Source organism: Strix aluco, chromosome 3 (assembly GCF_031877795.1).
Source record: "Strix aluco isolate bStrAlu1 chromosome 3, bStrAlu1.hap1, whole genome shotgun sequence".
Lineage (NCBI taxonomy): Eukaryota > Metazoa > Chordata > Aves > Strigiformes > Strigidae > Strix > Strix aluco.
In genome coordinates, this window is record NC_133933.1 from 131,456,639 (window position 1) to 131,478,454 (window position 21,816).

Sequence of the window (21,816 nt, forward strand, 5' to 3'; positions counted from 1 at the left end):
CTGGCTGTTCATCGCTGCCTTCCCCCGCTGGCGCGTGGCCCCTCTGAGCTGCCTCCGAGCTTTTATTAACACTGAGCGGGAGGAGGTATTTATACCCGGCGGTGGAGGAAGAGAAGGAAGGGAAAACACCCAAACAACATAATTGCTTAAGAAGTGTGGGAACAGACCATGAGAGCTATTTGGAGCGAGGGTATCAGTGCTGAAACATGTAGGTAAGGAGCAAACAGATTTTCATGCTATATTTATCTTCAAAGTACGGTCAGGCTCTTCCCACTTGTCTCTGATGGGAGAGAGACTTTGCTGGCTGATAGGAGACACGCTCTGCTCCTCGCTTGCACAGGGGTAACTCCTGATGCCTGCGTTCGGTGCCGGTTCAGGCGGTGGGAGACACGCTGGGTGCTGGGTGCTGTTTGGCCAGGGCAGTTTTCCCGGCTGTGGGAGCAGAATCGGGCTCATAGCCCCAGGATGGCAGTCGCTTCTCAGCTGGTCGTGCCAGGCTGTTTGTCACTGCTCCTTTCTCAGCTCTCCAGCTTCCTCCCAGGAGAGTTTTTAAATCTCATCTGACGCTGTGTGAAGGATGGCACTCGCTCTCCCTGTGTAGGTGAACTAGGAGTTCGCAGAGGAGCGGTTCAGCTTATGGGGATGCTGCCGCTTGGGGTGTAGCTCAGTCCCTGGGCAGAGGTAGGCAGCGTGTCATGGGACAGCCTGGAAATCCCTTAGGAGCTCCCTGTGTCCCCTCAGGGCTAGTAAAGGCTGAGTTCAGACACTAGAGAATTCAAGATTTCCTATTTTTCCCAAGAAGTGGAAGTGTGCTTCATGGTGGCTTTGCAAGAAGCGAGACGGGAGTGAGGAGCGGGGGTACCTCCGTGAACAGGAGGGTTTGGGCTTTGTCTTGCTGATCTGCAGCTGCTTAAAAGTGAGGAGCCTGTTCTGAGCCAGTCCCTTGGGAGTCACTGTGGGATTAGGATGTCCAGACGTTGGTTCATTGTCCTGAGCTCAGCTTGCTCCTGGCCAGAGATGCAAGTGCTGCCTTGTTTCTGAATCCTATGGCAAGGTGTATGCTTTGATATTCATCATCCCTTTGGCAGCTTTTTTGCTGGCTATTAAATCTGGAGCTCATTCGCTGAAGACCACGGCTGTTTGTGGTGGTGACTCTCAGGAAACTGGTGCAGCCCTTTCTGAGGCTTTTCCATCCTTTGGGTATAGAAGGAGTTTTCACTTGGATTTTACCATTTGTTTCCTCTCTCTGTGGCAGGGAGAACCGGAATCGGCTGACACAGATAATGCTCCTGAAGTCCCTTCTCCAGGTATGAACATGTCACCATCCCTGTAGGAACATCTGACCCCTACGAGACCTGTGGGATCCCAGCTACTGGCATGTCAAAGCTGATCTTGGGGACCTTCTCCCCTGGGATGCTTTAGGAAGAGCTCAAGCTGTACTTAGTCTTCTCTGCTTGCATCCTCTCTTTCTTGGTGTGTTTTAACACCCCCCCAAGTGCCACTGTCACTTTGCCTCCCTTTTTCTTTGATGCTTGCAGGTCTCTGTGGGCTTCCAGTGCAGTAACATGCTCACAGCACTTCCCAGCGCCTTCCTGGACAGGCTGCTCTCTGCAGCCCTCATGGAGGATGCCGAGATCCGCCTCTTTGTCCTCGAGATCCTCATCAGCTTCATCGATCGCCACGGGAACCGACAGAAATTCTCCACCATCAGGTATGTCCCAGGGCTGGGACCTGTAGACCCTGCAGAGCGGGCTTGGGAGGGAGATCTGCTGGGCTGGGAGTGCTGGCAGGATTATTAATAAATCTGGTACAAATTCTGGGGTGGTTTAATGTTGCAGATCAGCGGTCTGCTAGGAGCTGGATGGGTGGGGGGGTCTCTCTGAGAGGCTGTGCCCAGAGACACGTGGGACCACGCTGCTGAAAGCACCCATGGTTAGACAGTGGTGCCAGGAGGATGTGCAGGAGCAATAACCTCCTCAAGTGGGTTCATCAACTGCGATGCATCCCCATGGATAGTCCTGCTGGGCACTCGTGTTGTCCGTGCTGCGTTACCCTGGATGAAGGTGACTGTAATCTCAGGTGGAAACATCTCCCTGGGGTTTGCTGTGCTCCTGCTAATCCATTTTACTTGCACCCTTCTTTGTCAACTTGCCTTCGCTCTCCTGAGCACCACTGCCTTGAAATCCCGTAGTGATTTGCCTCAGGATTCTTGAATATCTGAACTGCTCAGATGGGTGTTAAAAACCTCCTTTAGCTTCCCTTGTTGGTTCCTCCCAGACGGCTCGTTCCTGGCCAGCAGCTCTGCAGGCATGTGGGAATTGTGCCTCCTCCCTCCCGTGTCTGAGTTTTCCCTTCCCCTTGGCCTTTCCTTGCAGCACCATCAGCGACATCTCGGTCCTGAAGCTGAAAGTGGACAAATGCTCGCGCCAAGATACTGTCTTCATGAAGAAGGTAGTGTCAGAGTCTGGGTCAAGCTGTCCTTGTGCGGACCAGTATGAGCACTGGGCCTCTGTTTCCCCAAGTCACACTGAGTCTCGGAGTACCGTGATGCCTCTAGACCTGGGAATGTCCCTGTGAAAAGCCAGCAGGATTCAATCTCCATCAGCGCTTTGTGCATGAGCCTTTCTAGACTCCTAAATCTTCTATTTGCCCCAAGGAACGAGTACCCCAGGATGTGCTGGTATCCCAAAAGCTATTTATCAAGTGGCTTTCAAAGTTGCCCGATTTTATTTATTTTTATTTCCCCCCACTGCCTCCTTAGAACACTTCCAGAGTGGTGCGGACCCCTCTGGACCTAACTTGAGGCCAAGATGGGATCAGTTTATTACCTTGCGCACACCAGCGAGCAGCAATGCAGCCCCTAAACTAAAAACCATCCCAGAGCTGAGTTTCCCTTGCGCCAGCGTGTGCCCTGCTCTGTCCCATGATGGCCTTGCTGTCCTGCAGTGTGTCTCAGGGCTTTAATGCTCTGCTGTGGTCTGAGCCATAATTTCCATAATGCTTCTGCAACAGAGACATCCTTTGGGCTCAGTGCTGCCAGTGCTGTTTGCCTGCTCTGGGCTCTCTTTTTGGATGAGCCAGGGCTTCTTCCCCATCATGGTCCAGCATTGAATGGTGAAACACCACCTGATAGCCACAGCTTTCTCTCCCTGGGGCTTTCTTCCTTTGCTCAGTGAACGGAGGAGCTCTGCTCCTTCCTGCATGGATGAAGGCTCCTTTGCTGGGCCCTGCTGCTTTTCTTTCTCTGCGTTGATGGCAGTGTTGCTCGCAGGGGGATGCTCAGGAGGTGACCACATCCTTCCGTGTCCCCACAGCATGGCCAGCAGCTCTACCGACACATCTACCTGATATGCAAGGAGGAGAGCAACGTGCAGGCTCACTACGAGGCTCTCTACAGCATGCTGATGCTCATTAGCATCGAGCTGGCTAATGAGGAGGTCGTGGTGGACCTCATCCGCCTGGTGCTGGCCGTGCAGGTAGGCAGGGGGGAGCTGGGTGCGCTGCTGGTGCTCAGTGCTGTGGGGCGGGCTGGGATGTGATGGGAAGGGGAGTTGGGGTGTCTGAGGAAGCGGGGTGCAAGTGCCTCGCCATCTCTCAGCTTCTCCCACCATAGTGGGACCAGACCAATGCGCTGGGGAAAGACCTTAATCGCTTTGCCAGCGTCTGAAATGCTGCAAACCCAAGCTCTGAAAGCCGGGATGTTTGGAGGGCAGGTGATGCTGTGGGGTGCATGGGGACCACCCCGGGGCCTTGTCCCTCCTCGCCTCATGGAGCTGTGTCTCTGCTGCAGGAGATAGCCCAGATCAACGAGGACAACTTGACAGCCTACAACCGCTGCGCACTCTTCGCCCTCGGTGCAGCTTACCTGAACCTCATCAGCCAGCTCACCACCGTGCCCACCTTCTGCCAGCACATCCACGAGGTGCGAGGGAGGGCCTGGGGCAGCGCTGGAACCTTGGCCACAGCAGCTCTGGCATCAGCTCTGGCCACCCATGGGGGTTGACTTGGCTCTTGTCTTCTGCAGGTCATCCAGATGCGACAGAAGGAAGCTCCCTATCTGCTCCCTGAAGATGTGTTTGTGGAGAGACCCAGGTAAGAGCCTGGAAAACTCCGACTTCCCCACAACCTGCTCCTGAGGAACTGGCATCTGCAAGATCGTGGGTGACAGTGGGTTTATCAGCTCTTCACTTGTGTCCTTTCCCATCTGGGGGTGGCACAGTGGGAAGGACATCAAGTGGTTTCCAGCCTTTTCAGAATCTGAGGAGGATCCCCTGCAGCCGGGAAAGAGGGGTGACCGCCTTGGCTTGTGGTCACAGCCAGCCCAATGCTGGGATCAGCTCTGCAGGCTGAGCCCTCCCTCTCTCTGGCAGCAGGATGGATGTAGATCTGGGGTGTCATCCCGCTGCTCTGCTGTGCCACGGGCTCACGGCTGTGTGCGGGTCATACCTAGGCCACAGAATCACAGAATCATCTTAGTTAGAAAAGACCTTGAAGATCCTCCAATCCAACCATGAACCTCGCACTGACCGTTCCCAACTCCACCAGATCCCTCAGCACTGGATCAACCCGACTCTTCAACCCCTCCAGGGATGGGGACTCCCCCCCTGCCCTGGGCAGCCCATTCCAACGCCCAACAACCCCTTCTGCAAAGAAATCCTTCCTAAGAGCCAGTCTGACCCTGCCCTGGCGCAGCTTGAGGCCATTCCCTCTTGTCCTGGCACTTGTTCCTTGGTTCAAGAGACTCATCCCCCCCTCTCTGCACCCTCCTTTCAGGGAGTTGTAGAGGGCTGGCTGGGCTGCCCCAGTCCTGCTGGCACATTTGGCATGGCTCACATTTGGTTCTGAGGTCCAGTACGGAGACTCTGCCCCCATCAGACCTTCCCTAGGTCAGGGTGGTCCTTCCTGAGCACATCTGTATCCGTTGTGGTGGGTTCAGAGCCTTTCTGTGCTGGTGTGTGCAGAAATAGCGGCTGTGCTGGAGCTAAGAAAAGTCATGAGAGCTCTCTGTTTCTGACCCAACGGGATGGGAAGCCCTGCTGGCACGGTTCCCCTGGCAGGAGAGATGCTGTGCCATCTCCGTTGGTTTTTCTCTGTCTCCATAGGTTGAGTAAGAGCCTTGACCGCCTGGGCCCCGAGGTTTTCTTCTGGCAGAGCAAAATCAGCGAGGTGCTGGGCGGCAGCGGCTACAACTCAGACCGGCTCAGCACACCCTACATCCCCCAGCTGACGGGTATGCAGCACCCTGGGCCATCCCAGAGAACTGGGGGGGAAGGAAGGAAACCGGTCCCTTGCTCTGTACAGTTACAGGGATGTGAAGTTCTTGGCCTACATGTGGACCACGTGGATGGTGGATTTTGGGATGGCGGGAAGGTGGATGGCGGGATGGCGGATGGTTGGAAGGAGGGTGGTGGATGGTGGATTGTTCTTCTGCCCTCCTTTGGAGGTGTAGCCTTGGGGAAACTGAGGCATAAAGCGGTTAATCAGGAATTTCCTGGGCTGGCTGGACAGAAGGAGCCATGAAATCTCCTGGGCTTGGCTCAGTCCTCAGTTCTGCAGGTTTGGATGAATTTGGGTGAATGGCTTAGAAGGACTGCTAGCTCCCCTGGGGCTGGGACGCCAGGCTGTGCTCCCCGGGGGCTGCCTGTGCTCACCCTGCTACCCCTGAGGTGGCTGCAATTGGCTCTTCTGCCCTTTCTCTTCCTCCCCAGACGAAGATCGCTTGTCCAAGAGGAAGAGCATTGGCGAGACCATTTCCCTGCAGGTCGAGGTGGAGTCGAGGAACAGTCCTGAGAGAGAGCAGGTACCGTGTTACGCAGAGACTGCCTCATCCCTTCAGCACCGTGTGCTTGTAGCAGCCTGACAGTGTGCAGTTACGCCCTCTCTAATTCTTCGTTTGGCTGCACATGTAATTGCTCTGAGTATAACTCAGCCCCAGTGTGTCCGGGAGTGAGCGGAGTCAGAAAGACCCCAATTCCCCCTGATGCTCCTCTCCCAGCCTGCAAGGGGAGTGTGCTGGGTTAACCCTGGCTGGACACCCAGTGCCCCCCAAAACTGCTTTGTCACTCCCCTCAGCTGGACAGGGGAGAGAAAATATAACAAAAGGCTCGTGGGTGGAGATAAGACCAGGAAGATCACTCACCAGTTACTGTCATGGGCAAAACAGACTCAACTTGTGGAAATTAATTTAATTTATTGCCAATCAAATCAGAGCAGGGTAATAAGAAATAAAAAATAAATCTTAAAACGTCTTCGCCCCACCCCTCCCTTCCTCCCCAGCTCAGCTTCACTCCCCATTTCTCTCCCTCCTCCCCGCCAGCGGCGCAGGGGGACAGGGAATGGGGGTTGTGGTCAGTTCATCACCCCTTGTCTCTGCTGCTCCTTCCTCCTCAGGGGGAGGACTCCTCACACTCCTCCCCTGCTCCAGCGTGGGCTCCCCACGGGGTCACAGCCTCCTTGGGGCGTCCCCCTGCTCCGGCGTGGGGTCCCCCATGGGCTGCGGGTGGAGATCTGTGAGGTCCCCGTGGACCTCACAGCCTGCCTCACCGTGGTCTTCATCACGGGCCGCAGGGGAATCTCTGTTCCGGCACTGGAGCACCTCCTCCCCCTCCTTCCCCACTGACCTTGGTGGCTGCACAGTTGTTTCTCTCACATATTCTCACTCCTTTCTCTGGTTGCTGTTGCATAGCAGGTTTTTTTTCCCCTTCTTAAATATGTTATCCCAGAGGCGTTACCACTGTTGCTGATGGGCTCGGCCTTGGCCAGCAGCTGTGTCAGACATGGGGGGGGAAACTTGTAGCAGCTTTTCACAGAAGCCACCCCTGTAGTCCCCCGCTACCAAAACCTTGCCACTCAAACCCCATATAGGGAGCCACACAGCAGAAAGGGTCTCCCACTGCTGTTTGGGTGGCAAATCTTTATTTTTGGGGAGGTGTAAGGTCTGGCTAGTCCAGCCTGAAAAAACATTTTAAAAGTGCTCTTTGCCAGGAAAGATCTCCCTGGCCAGCAGGGACAGGGAAGGGATCTTACCCCTGGGCTCGGCACTGGTGAGGCCGCACCTCGATGAGTGGGTTCAGTTTTGGGCCCCTCACTCCAAAAAGGCCATTGAATGGCTCGAGCGTGTCCCGAGAAGGGCAACGGAGCTGGTGCAGGGTCTGGAGCACAGGTCTGATGGGGAGCGGCTGAGGGAACTGGGGGGTTTAGTGTGGAGAAGAGGAGGCTGAGGGGAGACCTCATGGCCCTCTCCAACTCCCTGAAAGGAGGGTGCAGAGAGGGGGGATGAGTCTCTCGAGCCAAGGAACCAGCGCCAGGCCAAGAGGGAATGGCCTCAAGCTGCGCCAGGGCAGGGTCAGACTGGCTCTTAGGAAGGATTTCTTTGCAGAAGGGGTTGTTGGGCGTTGGAATGGGCTGCCCAGGGCAGGGGGGGAGTCCCCATCCCTGGAGGGGTTGAAGAGTCGGGTTGACCCAGCGCTGAGGGATCTGGTGGAGTTGGGAACAGGCAGGGTGAGGTTCATGGTTGGACTGGAGGAGCTTCAAGGGCTTTTCCAACCAAGATGATTCTGGGATTCTGTGATCTTTAAGGACAGGCTGTGTTTTGGTGCAAGAGTACAGCCCGGGACGCTGGTTCTGGGTTGTTGTGACTCCAGAACAGTGTCCTGTGCTGTGTGTTGAGCCTCATCTGCTTTTCCCTTTCTTTTAGCGAGCACCAGCGGAAGAAATCACGTACGAGACGCTGAAGAAGGCGATAGGTAAGTGAGGGAGCCGTCCGTGGCAGGGAAAGGGGGAGGCTGGTGTGGTGTGTGCATATGGGTGCTGTCACCCCTGTGTCTGCGTGTGTTCATAGCTCTGCCTGGCCCTGGGGGTGTCCCTGGGGGGGCTGGTCCCAAAGCCAGATGCTGGAGACCTTCTAGCGATGCCCAAATCCGCACTGTCTGCTGGGGAGGAGGGGATGTGGTTGTCCGTGCGGGTGGGGAGCAGCTGAGAGCCATCTCCCCTCTGCTTCAGTAGACAGCGTCGCCGTGGAGGAGCAGGAGCGGGAACGGAGGCGGCAAGTGGTGGAGAAATTTCAGAAAGCCCCGTTTGAGGAGATCGCCGCCCACTGCGGTGCCCGGGTGAGTCGGGGCTGCAGCACCCTCAGTACCCACAACTGCCCTGCTCCGGTGCCTGGGGAAAGGTGTTTGTCCCCATTTGTACCCCCGTGATCCCCAGGGTGCAGCTGCACTCATACAGCCGCTGTGTCTGTGTTACAGGCGACGCTGCTGCAGAGCAAACTCAACCAGATCTTCGAGATCACCATACGGTGAGTCAGGGCGACAGCCAAGCTGTGCCAAGCGTGGGGTGCCTGGCGGTGGGAGCCACGTGTCCCCCATCAAGGAGGGGTGGCTGCCAGCCTGGGGTTGGGCTCTTTGCGGTGGCAAGAGGGGACATGAGCCAGCAGTGTGCCCAGGTGGCCAAGAAAGCCAACGGCATCCTGGCTTGTGTTAGAAATAGTGTGACCAGCAGAAGTAGGGAGGTGATAGTCCCCCTGTGCTCTGCACTGGTGAGGCCACACCTGGAGTGTTGTGTCCAGTTTTGGGCACCTCAATATGAGAGAGATATCGAGGGGCTGGAGCGAGTGCAGAGGAGGGCAACGAAGCTGGGGAAGGGCCTGGAGAATAAATCCTGTGAGGAGCGATGGAAGGAGCTGGGACTGTTCAGTGTGAGGAGGAGAAGGCTGAGGGGAGACCTCATCACTCTCTACAGCTCCCTGAAAGGACGTTGTAGAGAGGTTGGTGCTGGTCTCTTCTCCCAGGGAATTAGTGACAGAACAAGAGGGAACGGCTTTAAACTGCAACAGGGGAGGTTCAGACTGGACATGAGGAGAAAATGTTTCCCAGCAAGAGTGGTCGGAGAGTGGAATAGGCTGCCCAGGGAGGGGGTGGAGTCCCCATCCCTGGATGTGTTTAAGGGTCGTTTGGATGAGCTGTTGGGGGATGTGGTGTAGGGGAGAACTTTGTAGAGTCGGTCTGAGGGTTGGACTCGATGATCCCGAGGGGCTTTTCCAACCTGAATGATTCTGTGATTCTGTGACAAGTGTTGCTGGGAGCAGCCTCTGATTTGTTTGCCCCAGTTCCCCTCTGCTGTGGTGGCCCCGAGGAGACCTGCAATGATGCAGAAATGCACGTTTTCTGCACCAGGCTTCACTTCCTCACCAAACCTCTCTGTAAACCACCTCCTTCTTCCATCTCCTGTGTTTCAGGCCACCGCCAAGCCCCTCCGGCACCATCACAGCTGCCTATGGCCAGCCCCAAAACCACTCCATCCCGGTTTACGAGATGAAGTTCCCAGACCTGTGCGTGTACTGAAGGTGGCCGTGCTGGTAGGGCAGAGCCACCACCACACAGCTCGCACCAAAGGACCTCTTGGGGAGAGACTGCCGACCCTGCGGGGAGCGCATCCTCGTGCAGAACGGGTGGGGCATGGACGCCGAGGCCACCCCAAGATTCGTTGGCACCGCAAACCCCTCTCCTGTACTTTTATTTTGTGACCCTCTGCCTCTGCAGCCACGTTGTGCAGTGGTTGGCCGGTGCAGGAGGCTCAGGGCGCAGCGGCGCGGGGAGGTGGGTATTTGCTGTGACCTCCCTCACCGGTTTCGTTTTTCAGGAAGGGGAGATTGGATGCTCCGGCTTCAGGCAGAGCACGTTGGGCACGTACATCTTCCCAACATAAAGCAAACCTGTTCCCCGGGAAATCCCTCCCCTCATCGTCTTTCAGCCACGTCGCGAGCCCCTGCCACGGGGCAGGGCTGAACCTGGAGAATTCAGACTGTCAAAGGCAGGAGCGGGTTTGGGGTGCGGCGGGCTGGAGCCCGGGGCAGCCGCAAAACCAAAACCTGCCCGAGCTGGTGCTTGAGGCAGATACGGTCCCCGCATCCAACTCCTGGCCCGTGAGCCTCCATCGTCCGTAGCCCCCTCGTTGCGTGGCCAGTTCCCCTTCACGACACCCCGATGCCCGGTGCAGCACGCGGGTGGCGATCGTCCCATCCCAGTGTGGGGGCACGCAGCAGCCTGGCTGGTTCCAGGTCACTTGAAAACACGATTTCTTTGGGAAAACCCCCTTTTTTTGGGGAAAACCCACAAGAGCCTTGCCTCTCCCCCGGGTCACCGAGGGGCTGATGGCGACTGAGCCCAGAGGCAGTGTGCCTGCAGAGCGGTGACACGAGGCACGAGCAGCCACCGTGCTGGGGAATATTAACACGTGAACCCACTGTTTTCATATTTTTGGGTTGGGTTGTCACAGTTCTGGGGTTCCTGTCTCAAAGAGAATTATTTTATTAATTTTGTTTTTAGCTTTGACAAAGTCCAATCTTAAATCAGCTGAGCCGTAATCACAAAGAAACCCCCATGCAGCAAGGAAAGAGCTGCCATAAGGTGTTTTAGAGGGTCCACCTTGCAGATCCTGCATCTGGCAGACCACGGATCGCGCCTGTCCTTGTGCAGTAGAGGAAAATTTGGGCTGGGGGAAGATGAGACTGTCCAAGAGTTTTACGTGTGGTGGAAAGTTCTGGGTCCTACCAAACCAAAACTAGCAAGGTGAAGACGGTAGGGATGGGGAGGAAAGGTTGCTTGGGGGTATTGAGTTGTTCACAGGGGGTATTCAGGCGTTCACAGGGGTTATTCAGTCATTTGAGGAGGATATTCCGTTGTTCACAGGGGATATTTAGTTGTTCACAGGGTCTCTCTTGCTCCCAAATGCCTTTCAAGTGTCGGTGCGCTAAGGCGAGCTCAGACGCGCTTCACGGTTGGCCGGGCACTGCCTGCAGCTTCCCCACCCACCATCGCCCTCTGAGCAGCCTGGGGCTCCCTGGGGGTCTCTTCTGCGAGCTCGGGCAGCCCCTTCCCCTCCGGCCAACCATGCTGCTTCTGCCTGAGCTGCCTGAAGAGACACAGAAGGGTCTGAAGCTGGAGATGCGGGAGCTGCTTCTGCCCATTGCAGAGGGGCAGCAGGTGAAGGCTCTGCCTGTGCCCCACTGGCTTCCTTCAGCCACGACCCCTTTCTCTGCCACCTCTTGCTGCAGATCTTCAGACAGTTATTTTAAGCTATAATTACACATCACCACCACCCCCCCTTTTTCTTTTTTCCTCAGTGGCGGATACAGTTCGTGGTTGCCCCGAGGTCACCGCTTGTTTGTGTTGTTGTGCTGTAATCCGGGCTTAGGAAATGATCTAGTTTAAGAGCACAGGAAAAACAAGGGTTTATTTTGGTCCCTGGGCTGGATCACGGCGCTGCCCCGCTCACAGCGTGGCTCTGCCTGTGCCAGCCCTGCCCGGTGCCTGAGGTTCTCCCCTTGCTGCTGCCTCTCCTCAGGGTCCCCCCATGTGTCTCTGTCCCCTGTCCCCAAGCTCTTTTTGCTCCCTGGTCTTGCTGAAATCCGAATTTTGGCTGCGGCAGGTTTTGGGGTCGGCAGTGGGAACACAAAGCAGGCTGCTCGGGGGAAGAAGGGTTTGCTCCCACGGCTGTTCTGATGAAAAGCACTAAAACTTTTAACAAACCGCAGTAGGAAAAGCAATTAACACCCCAATTATGTGTCTACGGGAAAAACACCTCCAAAACTCTTCAAAACCACAAAGAAGGTGCAAAGATGAGTACAAGGTGTGCTCGCACTGAAGGAGGAGAGCTACGGGGCTGCAGGCCCTCCTGTCCCAATGCTTTTCCCTTACTCTGCTCCGTGGGACCCTGCAGCGGGGCTGGGACTGTCACCTCCCACCTGGCTGCATCCCCCAGCATGTCTCACCGCTGCCCCTCCGTATTCTGGGACCCAAACTCCACCTGTAAATGTCCCCCCCGCCCCCAGACACACACACGGTGTAAGTGACCTGTTTGTACATCACGTTTAGTTTAGGTACTTGTGTACGTATAGATGACAGAGTATATTTCTATAAAGTCAGCAGTTTAGGTGCATGTGTGTGTTTCCATCTCTGTATTTCGGAGCAGTGTGGCGTTTCCGTGTGTAGCCGAGGGCAGGGGAGGGGAGTGGGTTGTTAAAAGGGCCAAGAAGCCGTTGATATTTTCAAATGCACCGTCTTAATGCCCTTTTCAAATAAATGTTGATGTTGCCACCATGGGGGCTCTGCTGTCTTGGCCCCATCTCTGCCCTGGGAGAGGAAAAATTCTGGGATGGAGAAGGGACGGCATGGGGTGAGGAGGAGGATGGTTGTGGCTGTGGACAAGCTTCCTTCCCCCAGCAATGTGCCCAGGATCCAACCCCACCCAGGCATCATCTTTATCATCCTTTATAGTTCAGTATTCTCTGTTTTCCCCCCATCACCCAGAAGCTCCCTGCAGTGCACAGGGCCATGGGGAACGGTCCTGGGCTTCTCCTCGCGGTGTGTGTGACACAAACCCACTTGCCAAGGCCAAAATTAGAAATAAACCACCGAGCCCTGTTTTCCTTTAACAATATTTCTACTATTTTATACTAAATAAATGGGGATGCTTTCCCTAGTCCCCAGGCTCTTCAGCATTATAATTTGCTGGGGAATTAATGAGATTACCTGGGAGGTGGATGCTGGGGGAGCCTGGCTGGGTCCCTTTGCTCCCTGGGGCAGCACCCTGAGGATGCTGCATTTCCCCAGCAAACACTGTCAGCCCCTGTCACATCAGCGTGGGGCTCCTCCTTGGGGCCGAAACACTCTGCTGGGGTGTGCAGGAGCTGGTGCCTGCCAAAATGCCACCCCTGGAGCCTGCTCCGGGCTGGCTGCAGTGAGCCCAGCCTTGCTGGAGCCCCACAGCCAGCTCCTGTGAAGCTCCCGAGCCAGGGATGCAAAATTGTTCTTCCTGCCCCCACCCTAAAACATGCTCCCCAGCCATGTCTCTTTACCCCGCAAGATGCAGGATTTTACTTTGCAATTCTGTTTTGCTGCCCCTCCACAAACACCAAGTACCCCGAGAGACATTGCCAACACCTGGTTAGCTTGCAAAAAAATGTATTTATTTTTTTTTTTTATAATTCTTTTAATCTATCATTTACAGTATTTTACAGCTCAGTGAAAATATGAAAATCATCCGGCGTGCTCCAAACTGGGCATCATCCCCGCTCCCTGTGCATGTCCAGTGGGTGCGGCGAAGCAGTTGTTGTCTTTATCCCTAACCTGTTCCCACCCCATGAAACCTGGGAGCAGACCCCTTTGGAGTACTGATTAAGAACGACATAACGAGTGATCTCTAAGTGAAACACATGTCAGCAGGACACTAAAGCTACCGGGGTGGGGTGGGGGGGTGGCGGCGGGGGCGGGACGCCCCGCGGGCTCTCCCCCATCACTGCCCCTTCTTGTAGGCGCTTTTGATGATGGCGTTTTTGAAGAGAGTCACTAGAGGGGTCTGGCTGTGCTCCGAGGTCATGAAGCCCCCGTAGCGCTTGTCCTTCAAGGGCGCGTGCCAGCGGAAATGGCGCATGCGGTAGGAGCCGCCGGCCTTCTTCTCCTCCTGGCCTTCCTCTTCCTCCTCTTCTTCCTCCTCGGGAGGTGCCCCGGTGCTGCCGAGCGCCAGCTCCCGCCTGAACTCCAGCGGGTAGCTCTCGGCTGACTCCTCCTCCACCCCGTTGGGGTAGACCTTGATGGGTCTCCTCTTGCGTCCCACCGGCTTTCCCCAGCGGAAGTGCTCCATGGAGTACGAGCGTTTGCCTTCCTCCCGCTCCAGCCCAGTTCCTTCCTCTTCCTCGTGGCGGGACGGCGGGACGGCGGGCAGCGATGCGGGCGGTGGGTTGCCCCCCGCCGCCTCCTCTCGTTTGTGCCCCCCGCCACCGCCGCTGCTGCTGTTCCTCCGGCCAAACTTGTTCCAGCGAAAGTGGCTCATGACGTACTTGCGGATGCTCTCGGAGAGGGGCTGGAGGTGCCCGTTCCCTGGGTAGACGGGGGCCTCGGCTGACAGATCGGCTCTGCACGCCATGGCACACGCCTGTGCGGGGGGACGAGACGTGCGGGAAGGGTGAGTACCCAGCCGGGCACCCCCGGAGTGGGGGGGTGGGGGGCTGCAGGGGGCTGCTTGCACATAGCGGGATGTTTCACAACATGGTTTCATGCTTGTGTCCCGCTGATGTCCCCATGTGGGTGCCACCCCCTTGGCAGGGAGCTTCGAGGAGCATCATGCCCAGGCACCAAACCAGCTCTGGGTGGCTGGAAATGGTGCCCGGGGTGGTGGGGGCACAGCCCCCACTCTGGGGTCCCTGGAGGAAACTTGGCACTCGCACAAAGTGCATCGTTGCACCGGCCTGTCACCATCACCCTCTGTGAGCGCCCTTGGGCGCAGGGTAAAGCCGATACCCAAACCGCTGGTTCATCCCATGCAGGAGGGATGCTGCGAGCCTAAAAACTTATTTTAACATCAACTCCCAGTGTGAAACCAGCAGGCACCAGCCCACCGAAACCTGCGGGTCACCAAAGCATCCCCCCACATTGACGCGGGTCACCCCATGGCATTGGCATCCCTGTCGCCTCCTCCCCCAGCCCACCGTGACCGTCCCTGGGTTGGGAGGGGGGACAGAAACCAAAGCAACTGGAGGGCAGCCCCCATCCCCTGGCTTACCAAAATGCCAGCCTCACTGCTGAGATCCTGGCATTTGCTGCTCTCCCAGCACGGGCCGCTGGCGCCAGCGAGGTGCCAGAGCAGCAGCCCCAGCACCACGGGCAGGCTGCTCCACAGCGGCATCTTGGTAGGGGCACGAGGCCGGGCTCACACGAGGGATGCGAGGGGCCCAGAAACCGTGCAGGAACTATGGGGAGAAAAAGAATTTAAAAAAAAAAAAACCCAAACCCTCTTATTTTACTTCAGGAGATTCTGCAATCCTTTCTTCGATGTGCCCGCCTTACCCTTTCCATTTTCTAAGTTGCCTCTGTTGGAGTTGCAGGAGTGGGGTCCCCTCCTGCCTCCTCCAGGCCTGACCCTTCCCCCAGGAGATGTGTTAGTGCTGCAAACCCTCCCCCTTCTGCAAAGCTCCAAGCTCCTTGCAAAGACACGCTCCTCCCTACGCCCCAAGAGCAGGGGGGATTGATTTTGCCGAAGGAGAAACTGAGGCACAAAAAAGGGAAGGCAACACCCAAAGCTGCCTCCCTGCCTGTCCCCGCATCCCTCTGCTCCTGCTCAGCCACTCCAAAAAAATGCACAATGTTCCCCCCCCCCCGGCCTCTTCCTTTTGCCTTCTGAACTGAAAAGCGTCTCTCTGGAACCCAGATCCTTTGTCACTGCTACCGCAGGTGACAACTGCTGCAGGAGGGGATTGCTGCTGCCTCCTAAGAACCCCATAAAGATGAGTGATGCTGCAAGGAGAAAGCATTAGGGAGCTGCCTTCAGGTTTCATTCTTTGCCAACCGCTCGTGGCTTGCAAGCTGAGTCCTCTAAAACAATGTGTGCTCCCTCCTAACCTGTCCTGGGATGCCCCTTGAGCGGCTGCAAAACTCCTGCGTGGTGGGAGACACAACTGTAAATGATATTAAATGAGGCATAGAAGATGAAGGCGTTCATATTTTACATTAAATAATGTTGAAATGGGTTGCTTGGCTTTTGGGAAGTGCTATGGAAAGTGCTGGTGGTGTTTGGGATGCGGCGTGCCCCGGGGGTGGCCAAAATTAATCCAGGGTCTGGCTGAAACCTGGGGGCTGAAGCGGCTGTTGCTGCTGTGCTATCAAGGATGAGTTTGGTGATGGTTCCCAGACACCCCAGGACCTGGCTCTGGGGTCCCCGAGGGTGCCCGGGGTGCTTTCCCTCTGCAAATCTCAACTCTTTCCCAAGCAGCCAAATTTAACTCAGCGTGGACTCACGTGTCTCGCCTTCCCCCATGCTGCGGGAGCTCTATGGAAGGAAAACCCCATCCCACATTGAAAGAAAACAGAAGAAAAATCTAATTTTGGCCCAAAATGTGTGTCTGGAGGGGACAGCTGATCCCTCCTGGTGCAAGAGTCACAAGGTCGAGCCTGGATGGAGGGGGACTTTTTTTGGCAGAGGAAAAAAAGCCTCTGATGGTTATGACAGCAAATAGCAGTTCGAAAAGGGGGGATAAAACAGTGACACAGCCCAAATTTAAACATAAAGGTTGTCTTTCTGTCTTCTGCCTGAATTTGCGGGTGTTGCCACCTGGGATCCCCCAGCACAGCAGCACCAAGGGTCTGAGGCAGCAGCAGGCAGCACCTCTGTAATATATTAACACCCAATAATGAAAATAAACCCGACAATAAGCCAGAGCAGGGAGGGGAGGGTGTGTTTTATTGCCCATCCCTTGCTGGGAAACCCCTGTCCGCTGGCCATCCATCACAGCGTGTCACCCCCCCGCAGCGACCGGTCCCCATCACCTATCAAGCCCATATTTTTGCAAAGCTTCTTTCCCCCCACACACCCCAAAACACATCGAGGAGACCCACAGGGCTGGGATGCTGGTTTTTGGGGCTTACCTGGGGCCGGGGTGGGAGCCCGACCGCTGCCACCACACGCCCTCCGTCCCCCTCTCTCGCGCGCTCCCGGAGAGCGTCTGCCACTCGGCCACTGGTCCCGGTGGCTTTTTATATCCCCCCACGACAATCGCATCTGCCAGAGGGAAAGGGGGGGCGAGAGGGGGGGCGAGAGGGACCGTTCCAGGTACCGAACAAAAGATGAGCAGGCGACGGGCGTCAGCCGGATCCGGCCCCGCGGTGGATGGAGGGATTAGCATCTCTTCGTGAACCGTAGCCGGCAAAGTTTTCCGGGCGATGCTGTTAATTGCGTTTGCAGCTTTGGAGCTGGGGCGGGGAGGGGGGGGTTTGGATGGAAAGTCCTTCACCAGGTATCAGCCGGCACCGACAGTGGTGGATTTGGCACGGGTTGTTTATTACCAGCGTGCCGGGCAGGAGCATCCGTCACTCCTCGGGCTCGGGCGTGGGAGGGCTCTGTGCTCCGATGGGTCCTGTGGATTTGGGGTTGTCTTTCCGTGGGGTAAAAGAGGATTTGGTTAAAAACAAACCTCTGGGGAGAGCAGCAGCAGCTCCTCAGTCCGGGCAGGGTGGGTGCAGGCAGTGGGTATCCCTGCCTGATGTGCCAGGGAGTCCTGTGGCTGCTGGCTTTGGGTGCAAAAGCAACAGAAAAGCGTTTTTCAGCCTGGGGGTGGCTTCTTCAGAGAACAGACAGCTTTACGTGGCTTGGCCAGGCTCACTGCTCCCTTTCTGCGCCCATCAAACCCCAGCCTCTCCACTCCACTCAAGCTTTGGGCTGCGGACACTTTCCCTATTGCACAACGGCCCAAAGCCCAACAGAGCTCCTGTTTTCCATAGGGTTGGCCTTGGCTACTCTATATGTAAGAGCAGTGATGGCTTCCAGGAGGGTCCTTCATGCACCTTGGCCAAGCCTTGCACGGGTGAGCAAGAGGGATGCTCCATCCTTTACATGTTCAGTGCAGGACAGCACCTTGGGGCAAGCCTAGAAGGGGGCTGGGGGCAATGGGGGATCTGAGGGGATTGGAGCAATGGGGAATCTCATCTGGTGTCAAATTTCCAGCCCCTCCAGACAGCTGGCTCATGCTTGGAGGGCTCAACTCTATTTTTCCACCCAAAAGAGGGTGACAACGTGCAAACTGCCCCTCCAGATGGCTCTGGCTTTGCTCCTGACTCTACCCTGGGGTGGTTTGGGTAAAACCAAGTCCCAGAACCCCACCAGGCCCCGTGCCGGAGGTTTAAGAGCAGCAAGACAGTGTTCAGAGCTGGTTTACCAGGATTTGCAGGGCCTTTTACACCCCATGTCTCATGTGCTTGAGGCAGATTTGCCTCTGACCTCGCTCATCGCCTCCGCTGGCTGCTCTCCACAAGCATCCCAGGGTGATGGCACTGGTCCTCAGCTGTGCGTCGCGATGAGGGGATGATTTTAAGATTTTTAAGATCTTTTTTTTTCCAGCTCTGAGCTTACCCAGGTGGAGAAACACATCTGCATCGGGATTTTCTGTCCCCAGGATGTAATGCCAAGGTGGTCCTTGAAGGCTGGACCATCCTCCCAGAACATCTAACTGATTTTTGTTGGGTCTGGGCTCAGGCAAGAGCTAGCATGGGCTGTGAGCATCCCTCCCACCAGCCTGTATGAAGCACAGTTGTTGATTTTCATGCTTATGAGAAGACAAATTGCAGGGCATGGCGAAGCCACACATGGAGGTTTGCCCATGACCCTACAAGCAGGGAGCAGACATGGTTTCACCTCGGGTGGGCAAAGGATTTGCTCTTATTTTACTTGACTTGGTCTTCTGTAGGGAAAGAAGCCATCCCAAAGGCAACTTCCCAGGGGGAGCAGCCCATAAGCAGGACACTGGGGCTGAAGGGACCTGGAGTGTTTTTGAGTCACTTCATCCAAACTTCTGCCTCAGGGTAGAGATGCTCCATCCTGGAGAGATCTCCTCTGGAGATCCTCCCCTCTTTCCAACAGCCAGAGAGGAGGCTGACAACAAACAAAAAGGAGGTAGGTTGTTCTTCAGCGGGCTGCAGATACCTGCACCTCCTTGCCAAAGGATATTGGGGTGCAGTGGATTCACCCGAGTACCCTGGGACTGGATGAAACCCTCCATAGCAGGTGACCAAAGAAGCAAAGCACCAGAGGTTCAAGGAGTAACCTCTGTAGCATTTCAGTTTGGTTCACACCTTCTCCAGACCCCTGTCCTCCCCAGATCCATCTCCAAACCATCCACATCTTGCCGCAGTGCCCAGAACCGCGTCAGCTGCCTCCGTCCTCCCTGACAGATCCCCCAATCTGCAATATTTTTCCATGACGGAAAGCTATTCTGAGATACTTTATGGCCCAAACCGGAGCTATGATGCCCACTTTAAAGGCTCTTTCATCTTCATTAGGCCTATCTGAGCAGTTTATGTTTATAAGGAAGATGCAAAATCTATTTAGGAAACCTCATTGAGTTGAGCGGCTGCAGGTGAGGGGCTGAGATGAAGCATTCTCTGCCACGGCTTCGGCAGCCTGTGCCGGATGCCTCCGCTCTTGCCGGCCTTGCAGCCGGAGCTTTCAGACCTTCCTCCTGGAGAAAACCACAGCTGGAGCTCAACCTCCCCGCTCCCAGTGCCGGGGAGCACAGCATCTCCCAGGGATGTTGGTGCCCCAGCATCTCTGGAGGAGGCAGGAGTGTCACCTCCATTATTGGGGTGCTGGAGTGACCGGCTTCCCCTCCCAGCACAGGACTGTTCCTGGTGTAACAGCAGGATATTCATTATATTTTATTTCAGAGCTTATTTATCTTTTTTTCCAAAGAAAGTCCAGTGTATAAATGATTAGTGGATGCAGCTGGCTCCCAGGCAGATGGACAAGAGTAGTGGGAAGCCAAGATGGCAAGAAAAGGATCCTCCAACGGGGAGAAAACCCCATTAGGAGAAACCTCTTCTTTCTTCTCCCCAAACAAGGGTAGAACTGAAGACCATCCAGGACCATATAATTACACTGCAAGACCAGCATCCTCCAGCCCCTGCTCTGAGCATGGCTGGCAGCAAGACAAGTCCCCAGGGCTCTGCTCCAACAAACTGCCCAGCTCTGGGGACTTCATTTTAGGAATGTCTTGAACGAGATCTGGTGGCTTCACCATCACCTTGTCCCCATAAGAGCCACAGGGTCAGGACGTGCAGCCCTTTCCCAGCAGGGCTGGGTGCTGGGGTGAGGTGTCCATGGGTGAACAGGCTCGTCAGCCACGTGATTTCTGGCCTTTCCACTTTAATTTGATGAACAGGTCACACCTGGGTGTGAATGAGCTCTGGGGCTGGGTGCGAATGTCGCGGCTGTGCTCAAATCCCATGGGACGTGGGGCAGCCGCCCCGCCAGGCTGTAAACACCAGCGTCACGGGGACGAGAGGTGCTCTGGGGCTTGCAAAAACCTTGTGATGGCCACGTAGGTCTGTCCTAGGACCCACACGTCCCTCTGCGTGTCATTGAGTGCCGAGACAGTCCCCTTCCCTGTTATGTCAGGACAGATTTCCTGCGGTGCTTTGCAGACAGGTGACCTGTCTTCTGTTCAAGCAAGTCTGATGGACTCAGCACCCACTTCTGCTCCTGCCCGGGTGCAGCTGGTGGGGTGGGGAGTGGTGCTGAGGACCCTGCTTCATCCAGACCATCTTCAGCTCGTGTTTGGTGAAATGGGATGAGGATGGATCCACAGGGCAGCTGCATTAAAGACTTGTGCAGGGTACAATGAGCAGGGACCCAGGAGACATCCAGATGAAGAGATAGTTGGATTACCACCATAAAACTATCAACCTCCATCTCCTGAAGATTTTAAAGCCAGAAAACACTTATTGGTGGTAAATCTGAACCTTGGAGCTAGCGACTGGCAGATTACCCATAGAATTAGGGCTTTTCTGGATGCGTAAATGGAGGTGATCACATCTGTGCACACCCAGAGCTGTGGTTTCCAGCTGGCTTTGATCAAGGGGTCCCTTCAGAACCCCCTTGTGCCTGCCTTGTGCCCACAGCAGGTGGTAAAATATAAGCCATGCACCTTGCTCTTGGAGGAAAATGCTGATGCTTGGTTGTAGCCTCCCTGTAGGAGCAAGAACAGCTCTGGAGTTAGGGACTGGGAATCCCACCACCGATTCCTTGGCCCAGCAGGCACCTGGTACCAGCTTTAAGTTCAAGTGAAGGTGCTGAGCTCCACAGCAAGAGCAGCCCAGGGCAGCCTCCATTAGAAAAAAAAAAAGCCTTTTTTGGCTGGCATGTGGCACATATAAGTTTTATTGCAGAAAGGGGAGTCTTTTTCCTTTCTCCTGGAGTCAACTGGTTTTCCTGCTGACTTTAATAAAGTCAAGATCAGACCTAAAATGAAGAAGGAAATGTCTGTGTGGCATGTGAACTGGTGGAACTCATTGCTGTCTTGCCTAAGCTTACTGATGACAGTGCCTTTTCGTCAGCACTATTTATATGCTAAAATCTATAATTGTGGCTGATTCTCTCCAATTCGAACCAAAATTGGGCACTTCTCTAGGAACAGACAACTAAAGGCATTTGAGGATCTGAACGATGTCACTCTGTTATTTTTGCTTGTAGGTGTTTTCTGGCATTCTCTTTTCTTCTTGATATTTGCAGCAAGCTTGAGTCATGTCACCTCACTGGATAGATCATGCACTGACTGTAATTGCAGGATCCGTTCAAGACTGCAGCAAACCCTTTACTGGAGCAAAACCCTGCAGGAACAAGAGCCTTTTCAGCTTGAACAGGTTTGGTTTTGCTGCTCTTCTGAGTTCATGGCGAGGGACGCATCTTCACTGCAGCAACTTGTGCTTGTTAGGAGAGGCTGGTAAGCAGCGAATGCTCAGAGCAATCTGTGGGTCGCCGTGTTTAAAAGCCCTTCATGGATTTCTTTCTCACAAGCTTTTCCAGTGTTCCTTTCAAGCTAATCATCTTTCAGCACCTACAGCATCCCTTGGCTGGGAGCTGCACAGCCCATCTTCCTGCTCCATAAAGAAATGCCTCACTTTTGATTATAGGAGAAACATTTCCAATGGCACAAGTGTCTGAAAGGATTCTTGCCTTGCTTAGCAGCTCCTGATCATCCTTCATGAGCCTCATCTCCCTTAGAAATGATGCTCTGGTGGGTACCAGCTGCACATCTTACACCAGGACAGGGGTTGTGGAACCAGTTTTGCACCAAGCAGAGCGTGATGGGGACCTGGAGCCTCGGGGAGCTTGGCTGGAGTGAAAGGGCTTTGCGTGGCCATGGTGCAGTGCCTGGGGGTGCTCCCAGGCAGCATCTGGTCTTGGTGCAGATGTAGCTGGTGAGCAGAGCCAAAGACAAGGGAGAAAGGCTGTCTGCACCTGGGTGCATGACCCCAAAAGACATTGCAGCAAGGC

At 55.3% G+C, this 21,816-nt stretch overlaps 2 protein-coding genes across 11 annotated transcripts in view; one reads left to right on the top strand and one right to left on the bottom strand.

The window, feature by feature from the left end:
• Window positions 1-12,098, top strand: part of EFR3B (EFR3 homolog B) — a 56,905-nt gene extending 44,807 nt beyond the window's left edge. For 9 of the 10 annotated variants that reach the window (XM_074820348.1, XM_074820349.1, XM_074820351.1 and 6 more), the window contains 12 exons: window positions 1,256-1,307; window positions 1,539-1,711; window positions 2,376-2,451; window positions 3,315-3,476; window positions 3,791-3,922; window positions 4,025-4,092; window positions 5,103-5,230; window positions 5,709-5,800; window positions 7,697-7,745; window positions 8,002-8,108; window positions 8,247-8,296; window positions 9,236-12,098. In XM_074820348.1, coding sequence (XP_074676449.1) covers window positions 1,256-1,307; window positions 1,539-1,711; window positions 2,376-2,451; window positions 3,315-3,476; window positions 3,791-3,922; window positions 4,025-4,092; window positions 5,103-5,230; window positions 5,709-5,800; window positions 7,697-7,745; window positions 8,002-8,108; window positions 8,247-8,296; window positions 9,236-9,341 — 1,195 coding nt within the window. In that variant the 3' untranslated portion in view covers window positions 9,342-12,098. The remainder of the gene's footprint in view (window positions 1-1,255; window positions 1,308-1,538; window positions 1,712-2,375; window positions 2,452-3,314; window positions 3,477-3,790; window positions 3,923-4,024; window positions 4,093-5,102; window positions 5,231-5,708; window positions 5,801-7,696; window positions 7,746-8,001; window positions 8,109-8,246; window positions 8,297-9,235) is intronic. The other variant, XM_074820347.1, reaches the window with a different exon arrangement.
• Window positions 12,099-13,293: 1,195 nt separating this feature from the next.
• On the bottom strand, window positions 13,294-15,000 carry POMC (proopiomelanocortin). The gene is made up of 2 exons (XM_074820853.1): window positions 14,560-15,000; window positions 13,294-13,932 (listed from the first exon to the last, which is right to left on the bottom strand). Exons 1-2 carry the CDS (start codon window positions 14,680-14,682, stop codon window positions 13,294-13,296), a joined length of 762 nt encoding a protein of 253 aa, XP_074676954.1. The 5' UTR covers window positions 14,683-15,000.
• Between the last annotated feature and the right edge of the window lie 6,816 nt (window positions 15,001-21,816).